Source organism: Cervus elaphus, chromosome 4 (assembly GCF_910594005.1).
Source record: "Cervus elaphus chromosome 4, mCerEla1.1, whole genome shotgun sequence".
Classification (NCBI taxonomy): Eukaryota; Metazoa; Chordata; class Mammalia; order Artiodactyla; family Cervidae; genus Cervus; species Cervus elaphus.
Window position 1 is genome coordinate 38839319 of NC_057818.1, and position 24804 is coordinate 38864122.

The 24804-nt window shown below is 47.7% G+C and overlaps 1 protein-coding gene across 2 annotated transcripts in view; it reads left to right on the top strand.

Moving 5' to 3' along the window:
• The window catches only part of ZFHX3 (zinc finger homeobox 3), a 250172-nt gene that overhangs the window by 146760 nt on the left and 78608 nt on the right, over positions 1–24804 (top strand). For both annotated transcript variants that reach the window (XM_043898963.1, XM_043898964.1), the window contains exon 4: positions 3906–4137. In XM_043898963.1, the coding sequence (XP_043754898.1) occupies positions 3906–4137 (232 nt within the window). The remainder of the gene's footprint in view (positions 1–3905; positions 4138–24804) is intronic.

A 24804-nucleotide genomic window follows, 5' to 3' on the forward strand; every position in this document is an offset into this window, starting at 1 on the left:
TTTTCTTTTTTAGACTGCACAACTGACCTGCTAGAAGAGCACAGAAAGAAATCTTGAGCATAGAGTTCAGAATCTTGAGCACAGAGTAAAGAAATAAGTGGAAACAGCCAAACAAGACTTGGGTCCTCCTACCTGAGGCTGGGCGAGCTCTGTGATGGAGGGGGAGAGGCTTGGGGGAGTCCAGTATCTGTGTGGGAGAAGAATTTCCTGCCTGCCGAGAAGAGCAGGAACTCTGAGAGGAGGCAGCCCCTTCACTGAGTGTTCCACCGAGGTTTGTGCCTCGGTGGATTCTTCATATATTACAGTGAATTTAATTAAATGCATTGTGATCCCAACGGAGTGTATCCTAATTAGCTGGGTCAGGAACAAATCATTCTTCCTCCTTCTCCAGATGAAAACATCTACTCTCTCCCTCAGGAAAAGCATTTCCGGGGTGACGGGCTGGCCCCGTGGAGTCAGTCTCTCCAGTCCCACCCCTTCCTGCTGCTTCTTACTAGGCAGGTTCCCAGGGTGGAATTCCAGGGATAGGCCAGCGCATCTTGGGAGGGAGAGGGGGCCTGGACCCACCCAAGGCCTGGGAAGGGACCAGATGGTGAGGAGAAGTCAGGACCCTGTTGCTGGCTTCGGAGCCCCGTTTGCTCCATGTTGGACAGCCTGAAAACTGCCCAAGCGGGAGCTTATAAGGTGTGGTGAGAACAGGAGCGGTCATGCGCAGGTAGACCCCCAGAGACTCCAGTTGTGAGAGGAAGTTTGGGTTGGGGTATAACCTTTATGAGCAGGTGTTTCCTAGGAATGGAGAAGTAGTTTATTCTGGATTTCCATGTGTATGTCTTGGAGAGTGAACTTGGAGTGCATAAGCAAGCTAGGAATTTTGAATTGAGCTTCTGTGCAAGTCTCTGACAGGGGACCCTAAATGTCCGCTCTACTGGGCTCAGAGGGCGAGGCCGTGGCTCTGTTTTCCGCATTTTTTGCTTTTATTCTTATCTCTACCATTTGTATCAGGAACCCATTTTCTTTCCAAAATGGTTCTCACATAGCAGACCAAAAGGATTCCTGGTGGCAGCAGAGATTACCAGTGACTACCAGGAGTCAAGTGTGGTAGTTTAGGGGCATCATCATTGTATCAGTTACTTTTCCAGCAGGAGTCCCCAGTGTGATGTTTATTTTATAAAAAGTTGAGGATTTATACAGCCCTGTCACCCAAGAGCCCCTGAGTCTGAGGATGAAAGACATCTGACATCTCAGCTCCCATCCAACTCTTCCTGGCTGTGTTATCCTCTCTTCTGGCTCAGAGACTGGAAACCCCAGACGTTTGGAAAAGAACCCTCACATCCATATTAAAATTTCATGTTTAAGATTCAGAGCCTTACTGCCAGGGAATCCTGTTTCATGGGAAGGTAATGGGAGTTCGGGGTTAAGGCTTCAGTGATCCTTTCTGTGATTTCGTGGTTTCCGATACCACCAGAGTCCCTTGATAGGACTTACCGCTTTAGAGTCCATGGTTATATTCCCTGTTATCCTTCATTCGTCAGTTTTTGTTGAAACTTTAATAAATGTAATTCACTGGGTCTTGGTGATCCAAGACGGCCATTCCTAGCTCCTGTACAAGTTCCCTATTCCTCAGTGGCAACCCTGACGCTTTCTCCCAGGAATATCTGGGTTCCATTTTTGGCTTTCGGGGGTCCCTATGGAGAATTTGAGGAGAATCAGCGTGGGCAAGCTCATTTTGTTTTCCTTTCCATCCAGCCCATCAGTCTCTTTCCCCAGAGTCCCACCCTCCAAAAAATGTAGCTTTGGAGCTTTCCATCCTTGGCAGGGAGACATGTCAGAGGGGGCAAACTGAAGAGAAACCATTAAAAAAAAAAAAAAAAACCAGCACAAATTTATTTCAAGAAAAGTAGCTTTGTGTTTTTGGTGGTTATAATCTGACAGTTAACATTGAGCTTGCTTGTTATTCAGTCTCTTTCTGGTTGTGATTGCTGTAGGCCAGCTCTTACTGGAGGCGGGGCCAGGGGAAGGCATATTGTTTTGCTCCAAGGCTTTGCACTTGAGTGTGTTAAGTCACCCATTTCTGGGAAAGAAGGGATTGTTCTCTGCTGATACCTGTGAAGCCCTTCACTGTGTTACCTTCAAGTTGGCCCCAGAGCAAAAGTAAATGTCATGTAGCCAGTTTACATTGACGAGGGCCTGCACCCCCTCCCCTTCTTCAGCCCTCTGTTGGTGCATTCATATTTCCTCTTTCAGTAAGGTTCAGACCTGCTTCTGGGATGTTCACACTTTTTCCATGAACATAGGATGTGTGCATGTGAATACATGAGCCTCAAAGCTGTGTCATCCAGTAGGAACAACTGGGCCACTCTTGTTAGTATTGAGCAGAGTGCAGGGCATTGACTTCTGTGCTTCCTGAGTGTCTCACAGTATAATCAGGACAGGACAGAGGTCCAAGCAGGACCAGAGATGGTTACCAGGCGTGGGCGTCAAATAGAACAAGTGTGGTCAGAAGGGAGAGGAGCAACAGAGAGCAGTCCCAAGGCTTTATTGTGGTTCCTTGGGCCAGGCTCAGGGGACTGGAGGTGGGAGTGAAGGCGAGGAGAAGGAAGGAAGGACAGGTGGTAACATGAGCCCGTAAAATACATGATCTCAGTTTCCTCCTCCAGGAGGATACTGGGGGCGGATGCTGCCAGGTTCTAGTTCTCTTTCTCCCATTAACTAGCTGTGTTACCTTGAGTCAACCACTTAAAACTTCTTGGGATTTTTTTTTTCCTGCTTTATGTGTACCCACTAGAAAAATTTCCTCTTCCCCTAAAATGAGTCATTTGAAACGAAGGAGGTGGCCTTTCTATACCAGGAGCATGTCAGTTCTCTAATTCTTAATAGAAAGGGTCCGTAGCTTTCCATGTGTTCCCACAGGGACCCCAAAGGATGTGAATATTGTGCTTGGATACAAGTCTTCTTCAAGATGCAGAAGTCTGGGTTCTGCTAACTCCATGGCCTCCACTGGTTTGTGTACCATACTTTATCCCTCTCGTGTCTGCTTCCTGCCGACTCCTGGGCTTCCATGTTCTGGAATCAAAGTTCTGTATCGACACAGACACAACCCAGAGTGTAATTTTGACCGTCTGAGCACTAAGTCAAATGACCTTGAGAGGTTGAGTGAGAACTGGTCTGGACAAATTTATTTTTCTTTTCTTCCTAATTTAGGGGAAAACCTAATTTCAGGTACTCCTAATAAACTAGTTCTAAATACAAAAGCTTGAATCATCTTTCTTGTGAAATAGCCACACAGCAACTTTGGTGCTTCGTTACTGACCTAAGATTCTGTGCAGGTAAGGTGACCACCCTGTAGACCATCCCCTAAAACAGGCGCTCGTCACTTTTTCCATGAAGAGCCAGATAATGAGATTTTAGGCTTCGCAGGCCGCATAATCTCTGTTGCAACTGTTGAACTCCATCCGGTGTTCAGAAGGCATCCATCGATGATGCACAAACCAACACATTTTGTGGCTGTGTTCCACTGAGACCCTATTTATAGAACCAGGCAGCAGGGTGCACTTGGCCTGTGGCCATAGCTTGCCGAGCCCAGTTCCACATAGAGCAGACACTTTGGAGATAAGCGGAAAGAGTGAACCTCTGATTATCGTGCCAGGAAGCCCAGTTTTATGCTGGGAGGGTCGGATCCATTGGCATTTTCAGCACTCTGACACCCCTGGGGGAGGCAGGACGAGAGTCACCTTGCTCCCTGTCCTCATCAGGCTGCTGGGGGAAGGGCCCCCTGGGAAAACCAAGTCACCCCGGAAAGGGGTTGTCGGGCGGCCGGCAGGGCGGGCGGGCAGGCGGGCAGGCTCACGGCGGGGCTGGGCTCGGCGCGGCTGACCAGGGCACGTCCCTCTCTCTCACCCTCGCAGCACCTGCAGCAGCACGAGAGTGGCGTGGAGGGCGAGAGCTGCTTCTACCACTGCGTTCTGTGCAGCTACTCCACCAAGGCCAAGCTCAACCTCATCCAGCACGTGCGCTCCATGAAGCACCAGCGCAGCGAGAGCCTGCGCAAGCTGCAGCGGCTGCAGAAGGGCCTCCCCGAGGAGGACGAGGACCTGGGGCAGATCTTCACCATCCGCAGGTGCCCCTCCACCGACCCCGGTGAGTGGTCTCGCGGGCCACGGGTGACCGCTGGGCGTGGGGGACGCGCCGGGACTGCCACTTTCCTCTTACTTTCAAGTGTTTTTAGAGGAACTTAGCACCGCTTTTCTTTGCACGTCATGAGCCCCTGCCCAGTGAGCAAGCCAACAGACCATGTGTCGTCCCCTCTTCCCAGGTGCGTCCGGCGTGCATTCTAGATCCCGTCTTTGGGTTCAGATCGACATAAAGAAAATGCTAAAGTATGTCTTGCTCAGAATTGAGATTGGGCAGTTTGTGGCCTCGAGTCTGGTCTATAAGAATGAACTTCAGAGGTGATCGAAGCAGCAAGTGCTTGTTAAAAACATCGTGACTGTATCCGAGTGCCCCAGCTATTCCTGGCTCAGAACTGCCCCTTCCTTCACAGAGAGCATGGGGACCTTGGTGTAGCCCTTGCCTCGTGTCTGCTTCCCACCTGTCCCTTAGCCTGCAGTCCTTTCTCCTGTCTTCCCCATGTGACTTACTCCCACGGGAACCTCATACAGTAGACTGTCCCCTCTCTCTTACTTTTTCCAGCCTCCTAGTCCCTTTCTCTCCACTTGGGAGCATAGGACAGTTGCCTGTCTCTTTAAAAACCATACAGCAAAAGCTCTCGCTTAATCCTGGGCCCCACTGTCTGTCTACAACAGAATCTTCAGATTCTTGAAAGAACATTCTGTGTTGGTCCATCTCTAGTTCACACGTCAGCCTATCAGAGCCTGTTTCCTCTCGTCATCAAACCGTGCTTGACAAGGAACCTTTGACCCTGGATGCACCCAGCCCAGTGGCTACGTGCTGGGCTTCTTTCTTGGTCTTTGAGATTTCTGTCCAGTGCCTTCTGGAAGCGCCCGTCCCTGGCCGTGTTTCTGTCTTGTTCTTCGGCGGCTCCAGACCGTCCTCCACGCCCCTCCCAGGCTCGTGGTCCTCGGTCTGCCCCACAGGCCAGCATCGCCAGGCACTAGGCCTGGCCCTTGGCTCCCAGCCTCTTGAAACTTTGCTCTCCTGCCGTTGGCACATGCCCTTTGGGCAGCTCCCTGGGTTTTTCACTGGGGCCACCTCACAGGCCCCGGTTCACGACTTCTCCTGCAGACAAACCCCTTTGCTCATTCTGATGGCGTGTTGCCACACGACCTGGCCAGGCTGCAGACTCGGGCGGGCCTTTTGGTCTCTCCGTTGCCTGCAGCACCCTGTCAGCCATTGAGCTGTCATGGCTGTGTGGGGTTTTAATCCTAATGTTATCAGATTGCACGTTTTTACAGTTTTTAAAGGCAAAAAGTTATATAAACCTTACTGTGAAAAATGGCATGGCCCTCCCCAGTGCCATTCCCCAGAGAACTGGCTTTCAAGTTTAATTGTTCCTTTTGCTACTCATGGCCATGTTTCTTAACATGCCTCTACTATTGTTGCTTGAAATTTTTTTTTTTTTTTGGCTAAGTGTTAGACATTACCTATTGGCTTTCTACACTGGAAGATGAGGATTTTACTAGTATGCCGTTCTGCAAGCCCACACACTGAAACCTACTCACACATACCCCATCCACAAACTCACATTCCCACCCCACCCCCACTCCGTACACACCCTCTTGCACACAGACTCGGTACCCACACACCCCAGCCCCTCAATACATTCTGTCTTCCCCTCTGATCTGTCTTCCATTATGATTAAATAATAATTTGGGGGCATATTAATATTCAGTATTTTCATTATTCTGACTCTATAAATATTAATCACAGCTGAGCCATGTGGAGTTTTATAATTTCATTTACCTTCTTGTACAACTTTTTGTTTTCTCTGGTTTTCTAGGTACCTATGATTAATTCATGGCTAACCCTCTGCCAGAGTAGACGTTTTCTCCGCTCTGAAGGCTCTGCTACATCACTTTATCTGTTAGCTTCGTTCTCTACTGGAGGCATCGCTCCAGAGCCCCCACGGACCTCTCTGCCCACAGCTTCTGTGTCCATCACCCAGCTGCCTCTCTTCCCCCTTTTTCTGTATAGCTGGAGCTAGATTCCCCAACGATGGGATACACCAGAATTCGAGAATGCTTCCTCTCTGCTTGAGTAGAATAATCACAGAGGAGGGGCCAGTCCTCCTGGCAGTCAGTATGAATTGTCGCTTTGGGGAAGTCCTGCGTGGGGATCAGGGTGATTTTTGTCACCCCCAGGTCACTGCAAGATGGACTGTGCCTTCCCGCGTGTATCATGGATGCCTGTTTTGTTTAAAGTTCATTCTCCACCTCTGGGGCTTGTGTTTCATGTCCAACCCCCTGGTTCTGCCCTGGGATGGGGCCCAGCACCCACAGACACGCCAGGGCCCCAAGACTGGAACCATTGTGCCATCCGGCTGTGGGGGTCCCTGCTCCCCACGAGCGCATTTTGGCCCATCTGTTCCGCCACTCTCTTTATTCTGCTATGTCATTTCACGGGGTTCTTCTTCCTCTACCAATATACTCAGACCTATTTATTTCAGGGTTTAATTTTTTTTTAACCAGCTTTGCGTACGTCATTGTTTTAATCTTCCACTAAAAGCTGGTCCCTTTTGCCCCCTCAATTCTTTCTTTCACTCTGTTCAGAATTCCCTTTTTATTAATGAGGTGCCCCAAACTAAATAGTGTACAGCTGCCATTTCACCCGGGGTCTATGAGCTGGAACAAACAGTTCCCTGTTTTATAATGTAATACTTCTATTTATGCAGTCGCTGTGGAATTGCGTCCTTACACCATTGCCTTCTGGGTTTCTCTCATTTAATGCGTATTAGTGTTTTTTTTTTCTTTTCCCTCTCCGAAGTGTATGAGCAACTTTCATCTAGAGGATAGACTTCCTTTCTGTATTTCAGAATCCTTTTGTATTGTCTTCGGCCTGGAGTCATGTTTTCACTCTCCACCCACCTCCCTCCCCACCCTGCACCGCCCCTCCACCCATATGCTCTAGCTCAGTGTACACTCTTGAGTAATGACAAAGGCATAAATTACTAGGTAATGTTCGTATTAACATGAACAGTAACTCGGTTCTGTTTTAGAAACCCCTTCAAGGAAACTCATCTTAAAGCATATCCTCCTCCCTCGCACCGGGAATGGACTCTTATAAACTTCTTGGAAGAATGTCTTCAAGAGAAGGGCCACGTGGGCCTGGTAGAATTAAGGCACTGAAAGTCATCATCTTCTGGTTTTGTAAACACAGACTTCATAAAACAGGTGTCCCTTGCTCCGCCACGCTCAGAGACACTGCATCATCCTTTTATAGATGGAAGGTTCGTGGCTGCCCCGCTTGGAGCAAGTCTGTGGGTATCATTTTTCCATCAGCATTTGCGCTCTTTGCATCTCTGTCACGTCTTGGTAATTCTCACAGTATTTCAAGCCCTCCACCAGCAAAAAATATTTCGACCCCTTGAAGGCTAAGATGATGATCAACATTTTTTAAGCACTGAATTTTTAATCAAGATATTAGTTTTTTATTTGTTTTTATTAATATATTTAAGATACTTTATTTTTTCCCCCGACCTTACTAGACTACCATATAGTGTATAAATATAACTTTTATATGCACTGGGAAACCACAAAATTACGTGACTTACTTTGTTGCCATACTTGATTTATCACAACATCTGTGAGGTGTGCCTGTAATTCCCACTTCTCTCCTCTGGAACATAAAGGTTGGGGCACTGATCCTCAGCGGGCAAGGTCGTCCATGTGCTGTGAGGAGGCCTCAGGGCGTCTTTGGGCACCTGTCGGTAGCCCTGCGTTCTGACTCTAAGCCACGTGTAAACAGTGGTTCTGTCTAAGGTTTTCATTCCTGGCATTCCGTCATCACCTGGTTAAAAGATGGTGTTCTCTCTCCTTTCCTTTCCTCCTGTCTTGTCCACACACCAGAGAGATTTACACAAAAGCCACCGGAAATAACGTCCTTGCCTTCCCTGAGCCCAGGGCCTCAGAGCTCAGCCTCCTGTCACCTTCTGCAGTGGCAGGGCTTCTCTTGCCGAGGCTGATGGAGTGGACTCTCCCGTGATTTCTTCCCTGGGGGTGACAGAAATACCACTTATTCAAACCTTACTTGTTAGCTTAGTCCCACATGTCTTCCAGTCAGTCAGGTTCACCAGGTGGTCCGCCAACCCACATGGAAGTGCAGAGAAGGAGAAATTGCAAAGGTCTCCTCTGCCTTCAGAACTTTGTGGCAGTGGCCGAGAGTCACACCCACCACTGGCTCCCTAAGCCCCTCATGACCAGCCTTGAAGCATCAAGGTCCTGCCCTGCTCCACCAAAGGGCCGAGTCTTGGTTGTTGACCACATGCTAATACCTAGTCCACCCTCCTGGACACAGTCCTGCTTGTGGTCAAGCATCACCCTTACTTACATCAGTGAGTCATATAGTATATTGGTTTTTTTTTTTTTACCAAGTGCAATGGTCTTTGTGGTTATGCTTGCCACCCTCACCTCTGTGCTAGAAACACAAACACACACACACACACACACACACGCACACACACAGCCTTCCCATTTCAAAAAGAATGTCTTGGAAATGTACATTTCACAGAAAAGAAGGTAACCAAACTACCGAGATTTGTGCCTTCCCAACATTTTTTGTGTGTGACCTGGTCTTTTGATTTTGGCTTGAGTGTGTTTTCTGCAGGACCAAGTATTCTCTTGACTGTGTTGGGATTTGGCCTTCCTGTTTCATTCCCACCCCTTCCCACATGCACACAGATAAAGGTAGACAAAGCTCTTTGCTGCGGTGACACCTGGGTTACATCTCCCAGTGGTTGGCTTCAGCTCTTTGCTTCCCCTTAGTTGACCAGAAGCCCTTGGAAGATGGAAAGCACCCGTAGGTGGATCATGTGTAGGATCAGCTTCCCTGTTTGCTTATTAAAAAGGCATTTCTGGCTCCCGGGTGAAACTGTAGTTAATTTCGCTCTATCAGTGCCCTGGGCTTCCAGAAGACAAGAGGCACTTTGTGTTTGTGCCCTCAGCCTTCCTCTGTTTTCCTCCTTCTGTTTCTTTTACCCTCCCCTTAACTACTTCTCACACGGGGACATAGCCCTCCAAACATTGCACAGAAGTAATGACCTGACTCTGCATGGAGCACCTACTCTGGGCAAGACTTTGAGTTGGGGGCAAGGCTAAGGCCGTCTCTCAGCTCTTGGTGTGGATACGTTGGTCTAGACGCCGGCACAGGTGTTCAGGGCAACCGGATGATGGCTCAGCTTACGGATGGCGCGCTCATTCAGAATTTAGGGGAGTATTTTGCTTGGAGCAGAAGACGGCAGCCTCCTTCACTGACACATCTTTGGCGCTCAAGGTAGTGAATTCCTGGGGTCAGGGAGCCGGCCAAGTGACGATGTAGTTTAGACGACAGCCTTTACTCAAACACTCACTGGCTTCACTTGATGGATGATTTTTTTGAAGCAAGTTCCGGGGAGTTGTACTTAACTTGTACAATTTAAGAGAATAAGAAAATGCACTGTTTTCTAGTTCGTCATTTGTTTTTGTTTTGATCTTTTAAAACTGGCATAAAGCTGCCCTCTGAATATTAAGTGCTTTTTTTTTTTTTGGTAAATAGCTAAATTATATGCAATTTCAGTATAATTTTTCTTATAACACTAAATTATATTGTGACCAGTTCTGCAGTTCTAAAGTATTATTTTTGTAAAACCAGCAGAGTTTTTCCTCTTTCCTTTTGACTATATGTCTTGTCCATGAGGCTTGGGGAAGCATAGGGATAAAGTAATGCTGACCAGAAAAGTTAAATATGTTAAGGGCATCAAAATAAATTGGGGTGACTGAAAATTTGAGCACTCATGGAGGAATAGAGAAAGCATGACTTTATCTGTTTTAAATCCATTTCCTGATAAGGGACTAGTGGGATGAGAATTATGAATTTCAGGGTGCTTTTTTAGAAAACTGCTTTTCAATGCAAGGCTAAAGAGACTTTGTTATATATTGACATGAAAAGAGAATATAATATTATTGAATGAAAAATGGAGTTTGCCAAATAATGTATACTTTGATTCTGGTTTTTTTTTTTCTTTTTTCTAAAGCTTTTAAAATAGCCATTCAAAGCAAAGTTTGTAATTGGCATTTCTGACTGCTTCATGGGTGGGATCTGTTTATATGGAATCTAATAGAGTGCCAGGCACATGGCAAGAGCTCAAATAGTGGACAAGCTCTTTGACAGAGATATTAGCAAAATTACTCACAGGATACCAAGGGGTGAATCTTACTTGTCTTTTGTTCATGGAGACAGTTTTCCTTTTGTCAGTGTAAAGCACATGTAGTTTGATTACCGTCTGATTCGCTTGCATTTTGCATCCACATGAAGAGGACAGGAGTACTTCTTAGGCTGTCTACAGTCTTGTTTTTTTGTTGGAACAGAGTTCCTGATTTGCCTTAATTAGTCCTCTAACAATCTACAAAGGTCAGCGCCAATTGCCTGTTCATTTACATTTGTAATTGTGATAGCTTCTGATTACATATTCCTTGTCTTAGTCCTTCCTCTAAGTATATGCTAGTGTGTTTGCTCCTCCTCTCACACGTGTGTGTGCACACACGTGTGCATGCATATGCTCGAATAGATGAAGTGCACACACACCACACACATCCCCACACACCCACCCCTCCCCCCGACCAGTGTAGACGCTAAGGGTCCACCTCTTCATACAAGACAGCTTTGTAGTGATAGCACCGCCTTCCCTGCAATGTCAGAGTCTGTTATGAAGAAGCATCTTGGAGAGGCTGTTGCTTCTAAGTTAGGAATATCCTGAAGCCAGAGTCAGGGCAATTACACGGATACCAGGCAAGACCTCTGAGAGCCATTATCCAGGAGCTTTTTTGACTGGAGTCATTGTTGTTCAGTCACTAAGATGTGTCCCACTCCTTGCAGCCCCATGGACTGCAGCATGCCAGTCTTCCCCCTCCTTCATCATCTCCCTAAGTTTGCTCAAACTCATGTCCATTGAGTCCATGATGACATCCAACCATCTCATCCTCTGTCGCTCCCTTCTGCTCTTGCCCTCAGTCTTTCCCAGCATCAGGGTCTTTTCTAACGAGTCAGCTCTTTGCATCCAGGGGCCAAAGTATTGGAGCTTCAGCTTCAACTTCAGTCCTTCCAATGAAAATTCCCACTGAGCTTGTTTCCTCTCTGTCTTCTCCAGAAGAGATAAGTATATGCGCCAAGATGTCCCACCTTTTAGAAATGATCTGAGATCTGGCTGCAGTAGCCTGAATTACAGTGATTATCATTCATTTGCCCATTTGTATTCTGTATCCACCATTTAGTAGCTGCTTTATTTTTACGGGAGGTTCGAAGCTGTCAGGGTTTGGGGTTTTATTTTAGTGTCTGGCACTGGAGTGTATGTTCCCCTGTATTGTATACTGGGCTGTATGTCTGACTATACATTGCCTGCCTGGTTAGCCCTTGTTTGGGGTCCTTATTTGGGGACTCAAGTCCTCATTTGGGGACTCGAGCTGTCTTGCATGCTGTTCCCTCAGTAGGTAGTGGTGGGTTCCCTCACGGCCACCCCACACTGCCCACTCTGAGAGGTGCTAACACTGCGGCTGCTCCCTTCCAGAGAGGGTGATACCAAGTGGCCCAGCAAAATGTAGATGAATGTAAAAAGGAGAGACCATGAGTCCTTTTGGTGGGTATTGAGGGTGAGCATTAGGAGTCTCCTGTTTAGGGCTATGAGCATGCCAGAGAGCTCAGAAACACAGGGATACCCTCGGGAGACAGAGAATGTCATGTCCCACCAGGTGTTATGTCAGGGAAACCTTTGTGGGGGGTCCCCTCTGAAAGGGGGGGTCCAAGGAGCTTGAACGAGGGAAACATGTCCCTCAGGCGAGCGTGGGAGCCAGCCAGCGGGTTGGGGTTGGAGTGTGTACCTGGGTGGGTTGGGGATGGCTGTGGTGGTCATCACCTACTGTCCCCCATCTCGTGGGCACGTCTTCATTCCAGCCTCTTCCCTTCATACCATCCCGTGCTGCTCAAATGTACTTTTTCAAGAGAAACAGTGAGTTGAACTTGTTATGCCTTCAGAAATGCCCAAAGAATACGTTTCTTGGGCCACTTACACTCTATATTAATAAACTTGCTCCTGACCTTGGTAGGGGGCCAGGGAGGAAAGTGGAGCATGCATTGGTCTCTCTGCTCACAGAAATAGCTCAAAGCCTTCTTCTCAGAGTCACGGATGTTAAGGAACCCTCTTCAAACTGTGACCCAATTAGGAGAATTATAGTCCTGCATGATTTTTTTTTTCCCCAAACACTGACTAGCAGTGGGAAGTTTTCTGACCGCCCACATCAGAGTAGGCGCGGTCCAGAGCCTCCTGGTTCTGGGGTTTCTCGACCCTCTGAGAGCGATCAAGGGAGCATCTCCAGGTTCTCTGCCTGCTCCGCGCGATAGTCACGAGCCCCCTGTGGCTGTTTAAGTTTAAATTAATTTAAGTTCAGTAAAAATTTAAAATCCAGTCTCTCCGTCATACCAGCCAGATTTCAAGTGCTTCTTAGTCACATGTGGTTCACAGCTGCCTTGGTGGAGGGAACAGATTTATCGAGCAATTCAGGAGGTTGTAATGGACAGTGCTGGCCAGCCGTGGGGCACACGATACGCTTGCCCTGGCGCTGGGCTCCTCACTGGGATCCCGCTGGCCCAGCCCGGATATGGGCCGCAGTTTCCATAAAACTCTTTGACTTCCGTTTTAAAGAAACGGGTATGGTCCCCAGTCGCCTCCTGCTTTTCGTCAGGCTGTGTAAGGTGTATTCTTTTGTGCTTTCCCATCTCTGTTTCTGCCATTTCCCCCCCGCTCCTCGATTTTTCTCCATATGAGAGAAACATGTTTTCAAATAGGCATTTACTTTTGGTTTTGCCACTTAAGCCTAATCCATTAGCAGTTTTGAGGGAGTTGGAAAGGACTTTGTCAAGATGTAGCCTTCAGAGTGGATGTTAAAGGGCTTTTTATAGTTTTACACTTACAAATTATCTTGAGACCTTTTGTGTGTTTGTTAATAAAAAAAGAGCTATTTATCACTTTTAAAAGATACTTGACTTCTGCTGTAATCAGAATATTAAAGGTTGGATAGTATGTGATTTTTCTTGGAACAAGCCTGTCTGTTGTCTTCACTCAGTTTTATCCAGATCTGTCGTCATCTCATGAAGACAGAAATATGTGCTTCCCTCCCACCATTTTGCTTGGTTTAGAATCCTCTCCTTGGGTCAGACTTTTTCCTTTCAGACTGCCTGAGTTTGCTTAGAGCTGCCGTAATGAAAAGCCACAGGCCGAGTGCCTTAAACAACCCAAGTTCATTTTCCTGCAGGTCTAGAGGCTGGAAGTCCAAGATCAAGGTGTTGGGAGGTTTCATTTCTCCTGAGGCTGCTCTCCTTGGCATACAGAGGGCTGTCTTCTCTTTCACAGCCTTCACTCTGCTCTCAGGCCTGTCTTTCTCTCTCTGTCGTAATCCCCTCTTCTTATAAGGACACCAGCCAGGGTGCCCTAATCCATTCTAACACTCATCTTTAACTTAATCACCATCTTAAAGGCCCTTTCTCCAGATAACAGCCGCATCTGAGGTTCTGGGGCATTACAGCTTCAGTGTCTGAGTTTGGGGAACACATTTCAGGCCATAACCATCCACTGCCTGACATCCGAGTTCAGTGTCTTGTTCCTTTTTGGATGTGGAGGAGGGCAGGAGGCAGAGGCGGAGGGCGATGGGGAGACCCTGGACCTCCCTGCCGCGGGGTCAGTGCCTGCCAGTCCCTCCGTAGCTTCCTGCTCCCAGATCTCGGTCCTAGGTGCGGGCCTTGGTCTGTGAAGAAGCAGAGCAAGCTTCCTGGCAGGGGGCTCTGGAGGAAGTGCCCCCTGGTTAGGTCAGAAAAGAGGTCAGAGTGCTGTGCCCGCTGAGTTCATCAGACAGGGAGCAGCGCTCTGCTTGGCTTGTCCTAACACAGCCTCCGTTCAGACCTTCCACTGGTGAGTCCCAAGGGCACAGCCAGCCCGTGGAGGGACATTCTCGTGCCTGTGAAACTTGGCGACCTACGCCTCAGGACAGCGTGCCCTGCTGTACGCCAGGGGAGAGCGGCCTCAGGAGAAACGAAACCTGCCAACACCTTGATCTTGCACTTCCAGCCTCTAGAACTGTGGGAGAGTGAACTTGGGTTGTTCAAGGCACTCGGCCTGTGGCTTTTCATTACGGCAGCTCTCCAGTACGCTGTCACGTATGAGGCTCATGTGCGAGGATTCACACAAGGAGCCTCTCCTCTCTGTTACCCACTGGCACTTTTAAGGACAAGCACAACCCCCTTGTGGATTTGTGGATGGTGTTTAGTGATCCTGTTTTTTGTTTGTTTGTTTGGGGGTGATTTTTTTGCTCTGGTTAGAGTAAATGCCACCCCCCCTTGTCACTGTCTGTGACCTGCTTTGGTAGAGAATTCCACACCATGTCTATTGGTTGAGCGTCCATCTAGAGGATCCCAGTTGCCACGAGTACTGAAGGATTCTGACTCCCTGGTTTTGCTATGTCTGTGCTGAGTCCTCCAGACCTGACATTCTAGAAGGGCCCTGGTGTGTAAGCCTTCACCCTTCTCATTAGGGCACACCCCTCACGTGTGTCCCTAGGGCAGGTCCGTCCTCACCCCCCAACCCTCATCTTTCCCAGATGCGAGCCCAGGATATAGGCTTCACAGCTGACCTCCCAAAGGGCCTTCCTCTGCGAGAATGTAAAGCAAGGGCATGTTCATGGCTTCTCAGCCATCATAGGTCTCAAGTCTCCAGGTTCCCAGATGGTCTGCTTGTTGTAACACGTGGCGGCCATACCAGACAGTGCAGACGGAGGGCATCTCTCTCGCTGCAGGAAGTCCTCGTGGGCTCTGCTGCTCTCCGTCAAGGCTCTTCCTGCAGTGTCTTGCCTTCTTGCTGGGGGCTGACAAACTCATTCAAGGAACCAGCAGCACTTTGCCCCAGAGACAGGGTTCTTCATGTCCAGAAAGGACTGTGATCCACTGCCGGATCTTCTCAGGGTAGAACCAGGAAACGTGTAAGGCGGGGCGCGAAGGGGCGGCAGTCATTTGTGACTCTCCAGCCTGCCGAGTGCAAACCTCGGTCTTCTCTGAGAACTGGCAGTGATTTAAGTGGTTTTCCTAATATTCAAAACCTTTGATGATTTTCCTGTTCAAGTCAGTCCCAGTGGCACTGGAAACCCTGCAGTGTGGAAGGGCAGCCCTGCTCTGGGGGGCCGGGACTTGGGGGTCTGTGCTGGAGTGACTCCTGGTCTGTGAGACTCGGGATGAGGCTGTGGCCTGGTCATAGGCTGTGTACGCCTGTGTCCACCCCAAAGTTTTCATGCTAATTTTGTAGTAGACACGAGTCTTCAATTGTTAACAAAACTGGCAAAAAATTCAAAACTCTGTAGGCAGTTAAATTCAGAGCAAAATAAAAATTGGGGCTGATTTTGGAGTTCAGGAGGGAGAGCAGGGCTCAGGAGGGGGGCACGTGCCGAAGAGTTTGCAAATGAAGAGGCAGAGATGGGGCCCAAGTTCGGGAAAGATGGACTTGACTTTCCCTGCCTCTTTTAGACGAGAATCGCGGCTGGGGAAAGAGTGGTTGAGTCCAGGCGTGGAGTTCTTTAGCCCTGCAGACATGGAGTTCTTTAGCCCTGCAGACATGGAGTGTCCTGAGTGTGGCCCATGGTGCTCTGGGCTCTGGGAAAGCTGCCAGCAGGCAGTGAACACAAAGTCTGGACTCTTCCCTCCAGTGAGGGGGAGACAGACGCCAGATAAACAAATAGAGGATGTCAGGTGTGCATATAAATACAGAGCCAGGCGGGGCAGGGCAAGATGGGTCAGTCGTCTTACATAAGGTGCTCCGAGAAGTCTCCCCGGGGAGGTGACATTGGAGCTGAGCGGAGCGGCCCTGGCAGAGGGCCCAGCGGGTGCACAACCCCTTGGCCAGTTGGAGGGGCAGCGGGAAGGCGGGCAGGGGGTGCTGTGGATGCTGGCAGGCTGCAGGGGAGGGGGAATCGGATTTTGCTCCCATCAGGATGGGAAGGTCGAAGCAGGGGAGTGACAGTGTGACTTGCACTGTTGAGGCTTCCATGGGAACTTGCCCTGCACAACCCCTGTTGCACAGGGGTGACTGGTCCCTCTCCCCATCGCCCCCAGGAAAAGGAGCCCCTCGGGCCGGGAGGGGAGGGCCACCGCGGGGTGCAGTGTGTGCACGGTCCTCGTGAGCGGGGATGAACGTGAGGAGAACAGACTGCCGAGCTTGCCCTGCTTCGAAGCCACTTTCTGGGATCAGTGGCATTCTTTGGAGCTCTCTGGTTTAGCCCAGGGGGTCAGTGGTTTTCTCATAAAACAAAATCTGTTTCTGGTGACTCATGACGCAAGTGCGAAGAGCAGGACAGACTTGGGTCCTTTAGACTTGAGGATGTGTTGTCTTTGCTACAGCATAAACAACTGGAAACTGGCTCTGCTTGGGGTGTGTGTCAGGCTGACTATAGCAAAGTAAGAACCATTCTCTCCTCCTTCCCTCCACCTGCCGATGGGCGATTCCACATTTCACGCAGAGCCTTGGTATGTCAGAGGGCAGTGCGTTTTTCCCGGACTGGAATTCCGTTCCACTACATAGTATCATAATGCAGAAAGCGCTCGGTTCCCAGGCACCTGTATTCTCTTGGCGTCCCAGATGCTGCGTGTCAGAGGTCATTATCCTGTTCTGGGAGGGCCGAAGACCTCACTCTGACTTGTGTGTCTGGCCAGCCTTTGACAGACAGGCCTGGTCTATTTCTGCACCCGTTTTCCCCTCCATAGGCATGTGCCCAGACCCCAGGCAGATCTGAAGACGTCCTCAGAACACATAAGACCACGGAGATTTGTACCCCACTGGTGTGTTTTCTCTGGGCTTTGTTGTAATCAGGAATGCAGACTGGGGTGTGTGTGTATTTCCAGTCGATGGTGTGCAGGCACACAGCCTTCCTTGAGTCAGAATTACACGGCTAATTGGGAAATGGTGCTTCTTTTTCAATAAAAAGGGGCCACGCCTCCCCCCTCAGGGTCCTAGTCTTTCTGGGATTGTCAGGCTCCCATGGAAAGGCCCCTGGAGGGAAGGACGTCGGTTATATATATCACGGGATATTTGGAAAGAATGTTTCAGCCACACCTGGCTGCCGTGTGTGAGGACAAATGTAATTTATTTTAAAAATTTGGCCACAGGCAGCCTTTTCTGTCTGTTTCTTTGGGGCGGGGGAATGAGTGGGGGATTGAAGAGAGGCAACAGAGTGATGGTTTGCATTTGTTTTCTTCCAGATTTGACTAGCCAGCAGAAGAGAGATTATCTCTAACGGATATGAAAGGTTTAATCATTTTAATTTTGTTTTTATTAAAGTTTATCATAACTTTTTCCCCCAATGTGCCCTGGTAGAACAGAAGGGAGAGAAGAGGAGGTAATATAAATATACACAAACCCCCAAGCACTTGGTTAATAAACTCTCTTGGGGCGGGCCTGTGTGGGGAGGAAGTGGCTGGCTGGCTGGGGACAAGTGCTGACCCGGGCATGCCGTGACAACCCTGAAAACGTGGTCGGCATCTCCTAAGCGTCCCAGCCCCTCTTCAGCAGATACTTGCCATGGGGAGCTCAAGGCTTTCATTAAGCAGAGAAAGAAAGCTTAATTCTTGTCTTATTCTATCATGATCCTCAAGTGGACTGGATCCCCAAGCCATTTCTAGCTATAAAGAAGCCTGAATTTGTAGAGAATAATAGAATTCGTTTCCATTAGATTCTTCTGCCCCTTATCATAACAATGAAAATATGTGAACCTGGATATCCTGAAGACTTACTTTAGGTCAGAATCCTTCAGATCTTATCTCTCTGTGTTTTATGGAACAGCAAAGTCGGGATAAAAATAGTCTTTCGTTTCAGGGTAGGAAAACTGTCCTATACATGATGGTGAAACGGAGCAGCTCGGATCCTAGATGAACAGGGTGTTGGCTCGTTTTCCGTTCAGGGCAGTAAAAATAAGCTTATGTCAGAGTCAGTTGTCTCAAATCACCTGGGTGCGGACTGGAGTCCCTGTGACCTCAGCGCTGTCTTCTCTCTCCTCCATGACTGGAAAACCCCATGGAGGCAGGGATGTTGCATGGCCTGAGAATGAGGAAATGGTGTTCATGCCTGTGTTCACGAGGCTGGAAGTCGTCCCTGCACACCTGAACAACTTTTTAAAGCAGCAGAATGAAAGCACTGTCATCTCGTTAGCTCACCTCACCTGGGATACGTACCAGTCCTGAAGTTCTGGGCCACGTTCAGGCTTTATAGCACTTTCTTTGCCATTATTATGGAAGGTGCTCGGTTCATCAGTAGAGAGGCAGCTTTTCTAGTGACGGCGGCGCCTCTAGTTCCTTGAATCAAGTAGAAACTGCAGAGAGGAGGCTTTATTTCAGCTGCTGTGTGAGTGAATGGCTGGGCCCCACACAGGCCATGTGGGCAGTCACGTGCTCCATACAGGTTCTCTTGGGGGCTTCTATGAGGAGCGTGGTGGGTGGAAGGCTTCCCAAAACAAGCCTCCCTTCTGAGAAAGAAACCCAGAGTGCAAAGGCTGTCCCAGGTGTGCAGGCCTCTGCCCTGCCCTTGCGGGTGCGCCCCATGTGGAAGAGAATGCCAGCAGCCCAGCGGCCTGGTGTTTTGGAATTCTTCTATGGGAGTTCCGTGAACTAATAAGGGGCAGCTTTCCTGGTCACTGTCGATCAGGGCTGTGTGAACGGTACAAGTGCACAAATGTAGGCCCATATCATTCCCTGAAGGCTCTTACCCCCCTGGCTAAGCTGCCCTCCAGGAGAGGGGAGACCCAGATATTCCCTCAGCTGCACTTTTGTCTCAGATTGAACTGGATGGCCGCAGAATTTCTGGTTTGTGTTTGAGGCCTTAATCTCATATTTTCAAAGCTTTGTATAGACTATGAAGATAGTAGAAGGTGGGGAAACAAAGAATACGTATATTCTTCTATCTCATAGCTTTAACCTGTGAGCCACAGAGCCACCCCAAAAGTGCCTTAAGCAAATTAGGGGTTCCATTTTCCCTCACATAAGCAGAGCTTGGGAGGAGGGCAGTCTAGTGCAGGAGTGAAGGCCCCGCAGGTCAGCAAGGACCCAGCTTCCTTCCGTCTTTCCTCTGAGCCATAACCAGGGTCTCAAGGATGACCGCTCTCCATCTGTGCTCTGGGCAGGAGGAAACAGGAAAGCTCACTTGCTACCCTAGTTTGTCCCTTCCAGGAGCTTTCCCCAAGCACCCAGTTACTTCCACTTGCATCTCATTGGCTGGAATTTGGTCACATGACTCTCTCTGGACTCACAAGAGACTGGGAGATACTGATTTTAACTATAAGGGGGTATTGCCGCCCCGAATAAAGTGAGTGCTCTGTTCACAAGAAAGAGCAGTTGTTAGGAAGGCAATTAGGAGCCTCTGCCACCCATCTTTTAAAAGATGAGGAAGGATTAAGTAAACTGTGTTATGAAAATGTAGTGGAGATCTGGGTGGCCATTAGGAATAATGTTCTTGATTAATATTTAAGGACATGGAAGAAAGCTCAATAGACAGGGAAGCAAGACCCAAAATCATATAATTGTCCTAGTTTCCTTTAAAGTATATATAAATATACTGAGATGTTATCACTGATTATGGGCAGTTTTTACTTCCTTCACACTTTTTTGTATTTTCAAGATTTTCACCAATAGGCATTTATTTGCTTTTATGATCAGGGGGAAAAAGGCAAACTTGAAGTGTAAGGAATAGAGAACTTGGTAATTACTATCTCGTGTATGAAATATACTTGATGGAAAAAATAAAATGAGTAATAAAGGGGAAAATCTATAAACCTGTAGTGATAATGGAATGATGATGAGTAACTGTAGTGCTATGGATTCATCAAGAACAAATCCCATCATACTAATAAGATAAAAGGAAATAATGTACATCAATTCTCATTGCAAAGGGAAGTTGTATTGTGCAAATGCAAACTTATATTCTGGAGGCTGTAAATGTACTTCAGAGGCACCCGCCATTCTCTTCAAGCATGCTTTCAAGGTGACTTAGGCAGGGGCTGTTCTTTCCCCTATTTTACTCTGGAAATTTGGGTGGGGAGGTGTTGAGGTTTGTAGCTGTTGAAGCTCCAGTTCATTGTAAACACTATTTACTGTGGAAGAATATAACAGAATAAGAGAAATGACGCCTGCCTATCATATTTTGGGAGGATTTCACCCACCCACACACATGCAGGCGTACACACACACACACGCACATGCACATGATTAACACAGTTCAAGGTGGTCCGTGGTAATCACCAGATAGTGGGGCAGGACAATGAAGACCCTGGGCCTTCCAAAGTGTGAGGAATTCTTGGGTGAAATCACTGGGGCAGCTCCAAGGAGCAGGTGAACCTGATCGTGATAGCTGCAGGTAGAGTAAGATGCTTGGGGTTCTAGGCAAGTTCAGGAATTTGGTGAGGGCCAGGGAGCAGGCCGTTCAGCTGGAGGAGGAACCCTGGGCAAGGACCACAGGCTGCAGACCCATCTCCTTCCATTGATTGTATCTAGCTTCTTCCACTTGCCCCTGCCCCACACCAGTAGGCCCCTGTGAGAGGCAGATAGAATTGCGAGTATGAATATCACAGGTGTATTAAAAACAAATATATCAAGGACTTCCATGGCAGTCCAGTGGTTAAGACTCTGTGTTCCCAATACAGGGGACACAGGTTCCTTCCTGGGTCAGAGAACCGAGATCCCACATGCCACCTGGTGCTACCAAAAAAACAAAAACGAACAAATAAACAAAGCGATACATCAAAACTACTGTTTCTCCCAAAATCTCCTAATCAAACTCTGAGTCTAAAGAGAAATTCTTATATGTGTTGAATCCTGACTACAAGAAAGATAATATATTGATTTCTAGGCTGTTTGTGCTGGTGCTGGCAAGAGTTCTGTTTTTATCCAAGATTTTCATTGGTGACTTGAAAACAAATAGTAAATGAAATTTGCATACAATCTAAAGTATTTATACAATAACGTGTGTAATTGCCAATACTAAAGAATACAGAAAATATATCATTGGACTAGAGATGTTAAGAATCTTACTGCATTTTCTTTTCAATTTGTACTTTTTTTTTTGGCCCATGGTTTTCCAGCAGTTAGTTGTGATGTTGGTGTTTTCATAAGAGGGGGTGAGCTTACCTCCTTCTACTTGTCTCTGCCTCTCAATTTGTACTTAAAAGTTTTTTGTTTTTTTTTTTTGATATAATTTCAGACTTACAGAAAAGTAAAGATTAGAAAGAATTCCTGTATATCTTTACCCAGATTCCCCAAGTGTTAACATTTTAGCACATTTGGTTTATCCGTCTCTCTCCTTCTCACACACTCTCACTCTCTACATGCCTACTTGGGACGCATACACACAGATATTGTTATCTTTTCTGCCCATTTCAGAGTCATTTTCAGACATGGTGCCACTTGATTGCTAAATATTAGTGTATTTTCCAAATGTATATTTGGAAATGTATATTAGTGTATATTTCCAAAGAACAAGGGCATTATCTTACATAACTGCAGAAAAGTTATCAAAATCAAAAAATTAACATCAATACAGAAGCACTAGGTAATCTGCAGGTTTTCTTCAAATTTTCCCAGTTATACTATTTATATGAAAAAAAAAAAAAACTAACACAGATCACAAGTTGTATTTGGATGTCCAACTCTTTTTAAAAGAGTCCTGTAATCTAGGACAGTTTCTCGTTCTTTCCTTTGTCTTTTACAGACTCAACATATCTGGTGAGGACAGGTTAGTTAATTTGTAGCGTGCCCTTCAGCTTGAGCGTGTCTAACGTTTCCTCATGATTGGAACCGGGCTTTGCATGTTGATAGAAGGTCCCCAGAAGTGACGTTGCTTTTCTTCTAGTACACTGCATCAGGAGGGACATGGTATTGATTTGTCTCTTTATTGGTGATGTCAACTTTGATCAGTTAGATGTGGTGACAAATACTGATTAGTTACGTTAGTGAAGAGTTAGTGGTTACCAGTGATTACTTATCCATTGTAAAATTACTATTTCCCCCTTTGTAACTAATGATGATCTAGTGGAAGGATACACTGAGTATATTTAATAAGGAATTGAATTTTTAAATGGAATTATTTGGAAAAATATATAGCTAATAGAAATCAATAGGAAGAAATGTTTGGCAAAAAAGTAGTATAGTCATTAAAGTTGACTTTTAAAGCTTGTAATTTTGGGGAGGGAGGTGGGAGGGGGGATCAGGATGGAGAACACATGTAAATCCATGGCTGATTCATGTCAGTGTATGGCAAAAACCACTACGATATTGTAAAGTAATTGGCCTCCAACTAATAAAAATAAGTGAAAGAAAAAACAAACATACAAACAACAATAAATTAAAAAAAATAAAGCTTATAATTTATCAGTTTCTAGATGATGAAGTAATTCAATGATCCAGAATACTGAAGGAGTGAAAAGAATTCTCAGAAGTGTCACTTGATGGTAGAAGTGAATGAGAAGCATTGAAAGTAACTAAAGAAGTGATCCTAGTGAAAGAAGGAAGCATAGCATTAGCTTGGCCAGATCCTGAAGAGCAGAGTCTTAGGAATGTGGAAGTTGGGCCTATGATAAATCTTAACTCAATTCTAATTCCATTTTTTAAGGAAAACGAGCACCTCTTGATCTCATGAGTGGGCTCAGAAGTAAGTGGGCCCCTGGTCTGGGGGTGCCCGTCAGGACAGGGTCAGTAGACACGTGCAGAGTGCGGAAGGGAAGGGGGGCTTCTGTGTGTACCTGCCACTCGGTGTTTCCGCTTCCCTCCGCTCCACAATGCTTTAATGTGAGCCTGGGAAGGGCACTGATGAGCGTTCACTTCCTCTCAGCTAAGCCTGAGAAAGTCCTCGGTCCTGGTGTCCTGCTGTCCATCTCCTCTCTCTGAGGGGCGCGGGGGAGAAGGCCCTTCTGTGCCCTGGGGTGGCTTGAAAGCACAGCCCCCCTTCACCTCCCACTCTTTCCTCTGATGGGCTCTGGTGGAACCACAGCCTCCTCTTTTTCCTTCTTCATGTTATCAAACTGCGGTTAGCGTTTCCTCCTGTCCACTGTTAGAATCCCTGCCCCTGTCTTCCTTTCCAGAGGTGATTATTCCTTCTCTCATCTTCAAGGCTGCACAAACAGTAGGGCCCTTCCTCCCAACCCCTTAAATGAACAGAGATCAGGTGAGCCTTCAGTGGAACAAGGAGATGGAGAAGCCGAACGCGACGTGCTCTGTGCCCAAGGTGGCTCACTGTCTGACAGAAAAAGATTCTTAAAAAGACCACTGCCATGGACCCGGAACTCTGCTGATAATGTAAAGGGCGTGGGGATGTTCTCCGTGGCCCTACCTTGAATGTGAGCAGATGGAGAAGGTGGAAGTAATCCCTCAGTGGGACCAGCATGAGCCGAGTTCTCCCCGAGAAAGGGAGCTCAGACTTCCCTCTAGGGGAACCGGGAGCCATGAGATGCTTAGCAGAGTCATGTGACCTCACCCTCTTTTAGGCAAGTAATACCGGCTCCTGGGTGGAAGATGGAAGGGTTTGAAAGCGAAACTCATGTGCCGTGACAGATGAGGATCTGAACTAGTGGAAGCAGGGAGTGTGGGTGGTGGCCCGAGTGAATGCTCAGTGCTATTGAGGTGGTTCCATCTGGGAGACATGGAGAGAAAGCGGCTAAGGATGGTTGTACAGTATCTGGTACGCTGGTACTCGGGCACTGGTACTCCCAAGTAGGAGACAGCAAGAGATGGAGGTGTGGGTGAGAAAGGAAGTTACCACTGAACCGGCTTCATCTGCCTCATCTCCCAGTTTTCGTAATGAATATAATGAATATAATTCTTAATCTCTACTGCAGAGCCTTTCACGTAATTATAATTATGTACTGTTTATTTATCTCATACTGTTGTGAAAAGATTTGACAGCCTTGTCTGGCTGATTATTTAATATCTGCTTACTGTTCATCCCCAGAATTGTAGACGTCTGTGTAACATGGGACCGCGTCTGATGCTGCTTGGGTGGCACCTGGGCCGGGCCCTGTCCTGCTGAAAGGCAGCTCAGCCAGTGAGTGTCCTTCTTGCTCGAATCCTTTGGGTCCTGCGGTTGGCCCCGAGCCTGCCCTGCCCCACACATGCGCTCTGCTGTGTCCTCACTGCTGCTGACTCTTGCCTGTGTCTCTAAGCTGCCGCCCCCTTTATAGGATTAGTGAGAACTCAGCCAGGTTTGTGCCCTGACTGGGGGCACCTTCAGAAGAGGAAGGCTGCCACCTTGAGAAAGAAGTCCCTCCCGATCACGTCCGGCATCTTTTTGTTTCTGGGAACGATCATCCTCTCGCAGGATCCACTGCTCTCCACCTTGACCAGAAGTTGGGCAGGACGTGACTCCATGAGCCAAAACAAATGATCCATCCAAAACAAACGTGGATTACAAGTTTAAACTGCTGTTGGCAGCAAGCCAAAGAAGAGTTGAGCTGTCGTTGGCTCCAGGGGGCCCTAGCTCGTAGCAGCATTACAGTGTTGCTCCTTACGGCCTTGGGGGTTGGGCAAGTCTTATCTTCTGAAGGTTGTATCTCCCCACCCTCTGATAGAAGGGGGCGCCCTTGAGAAATGCTT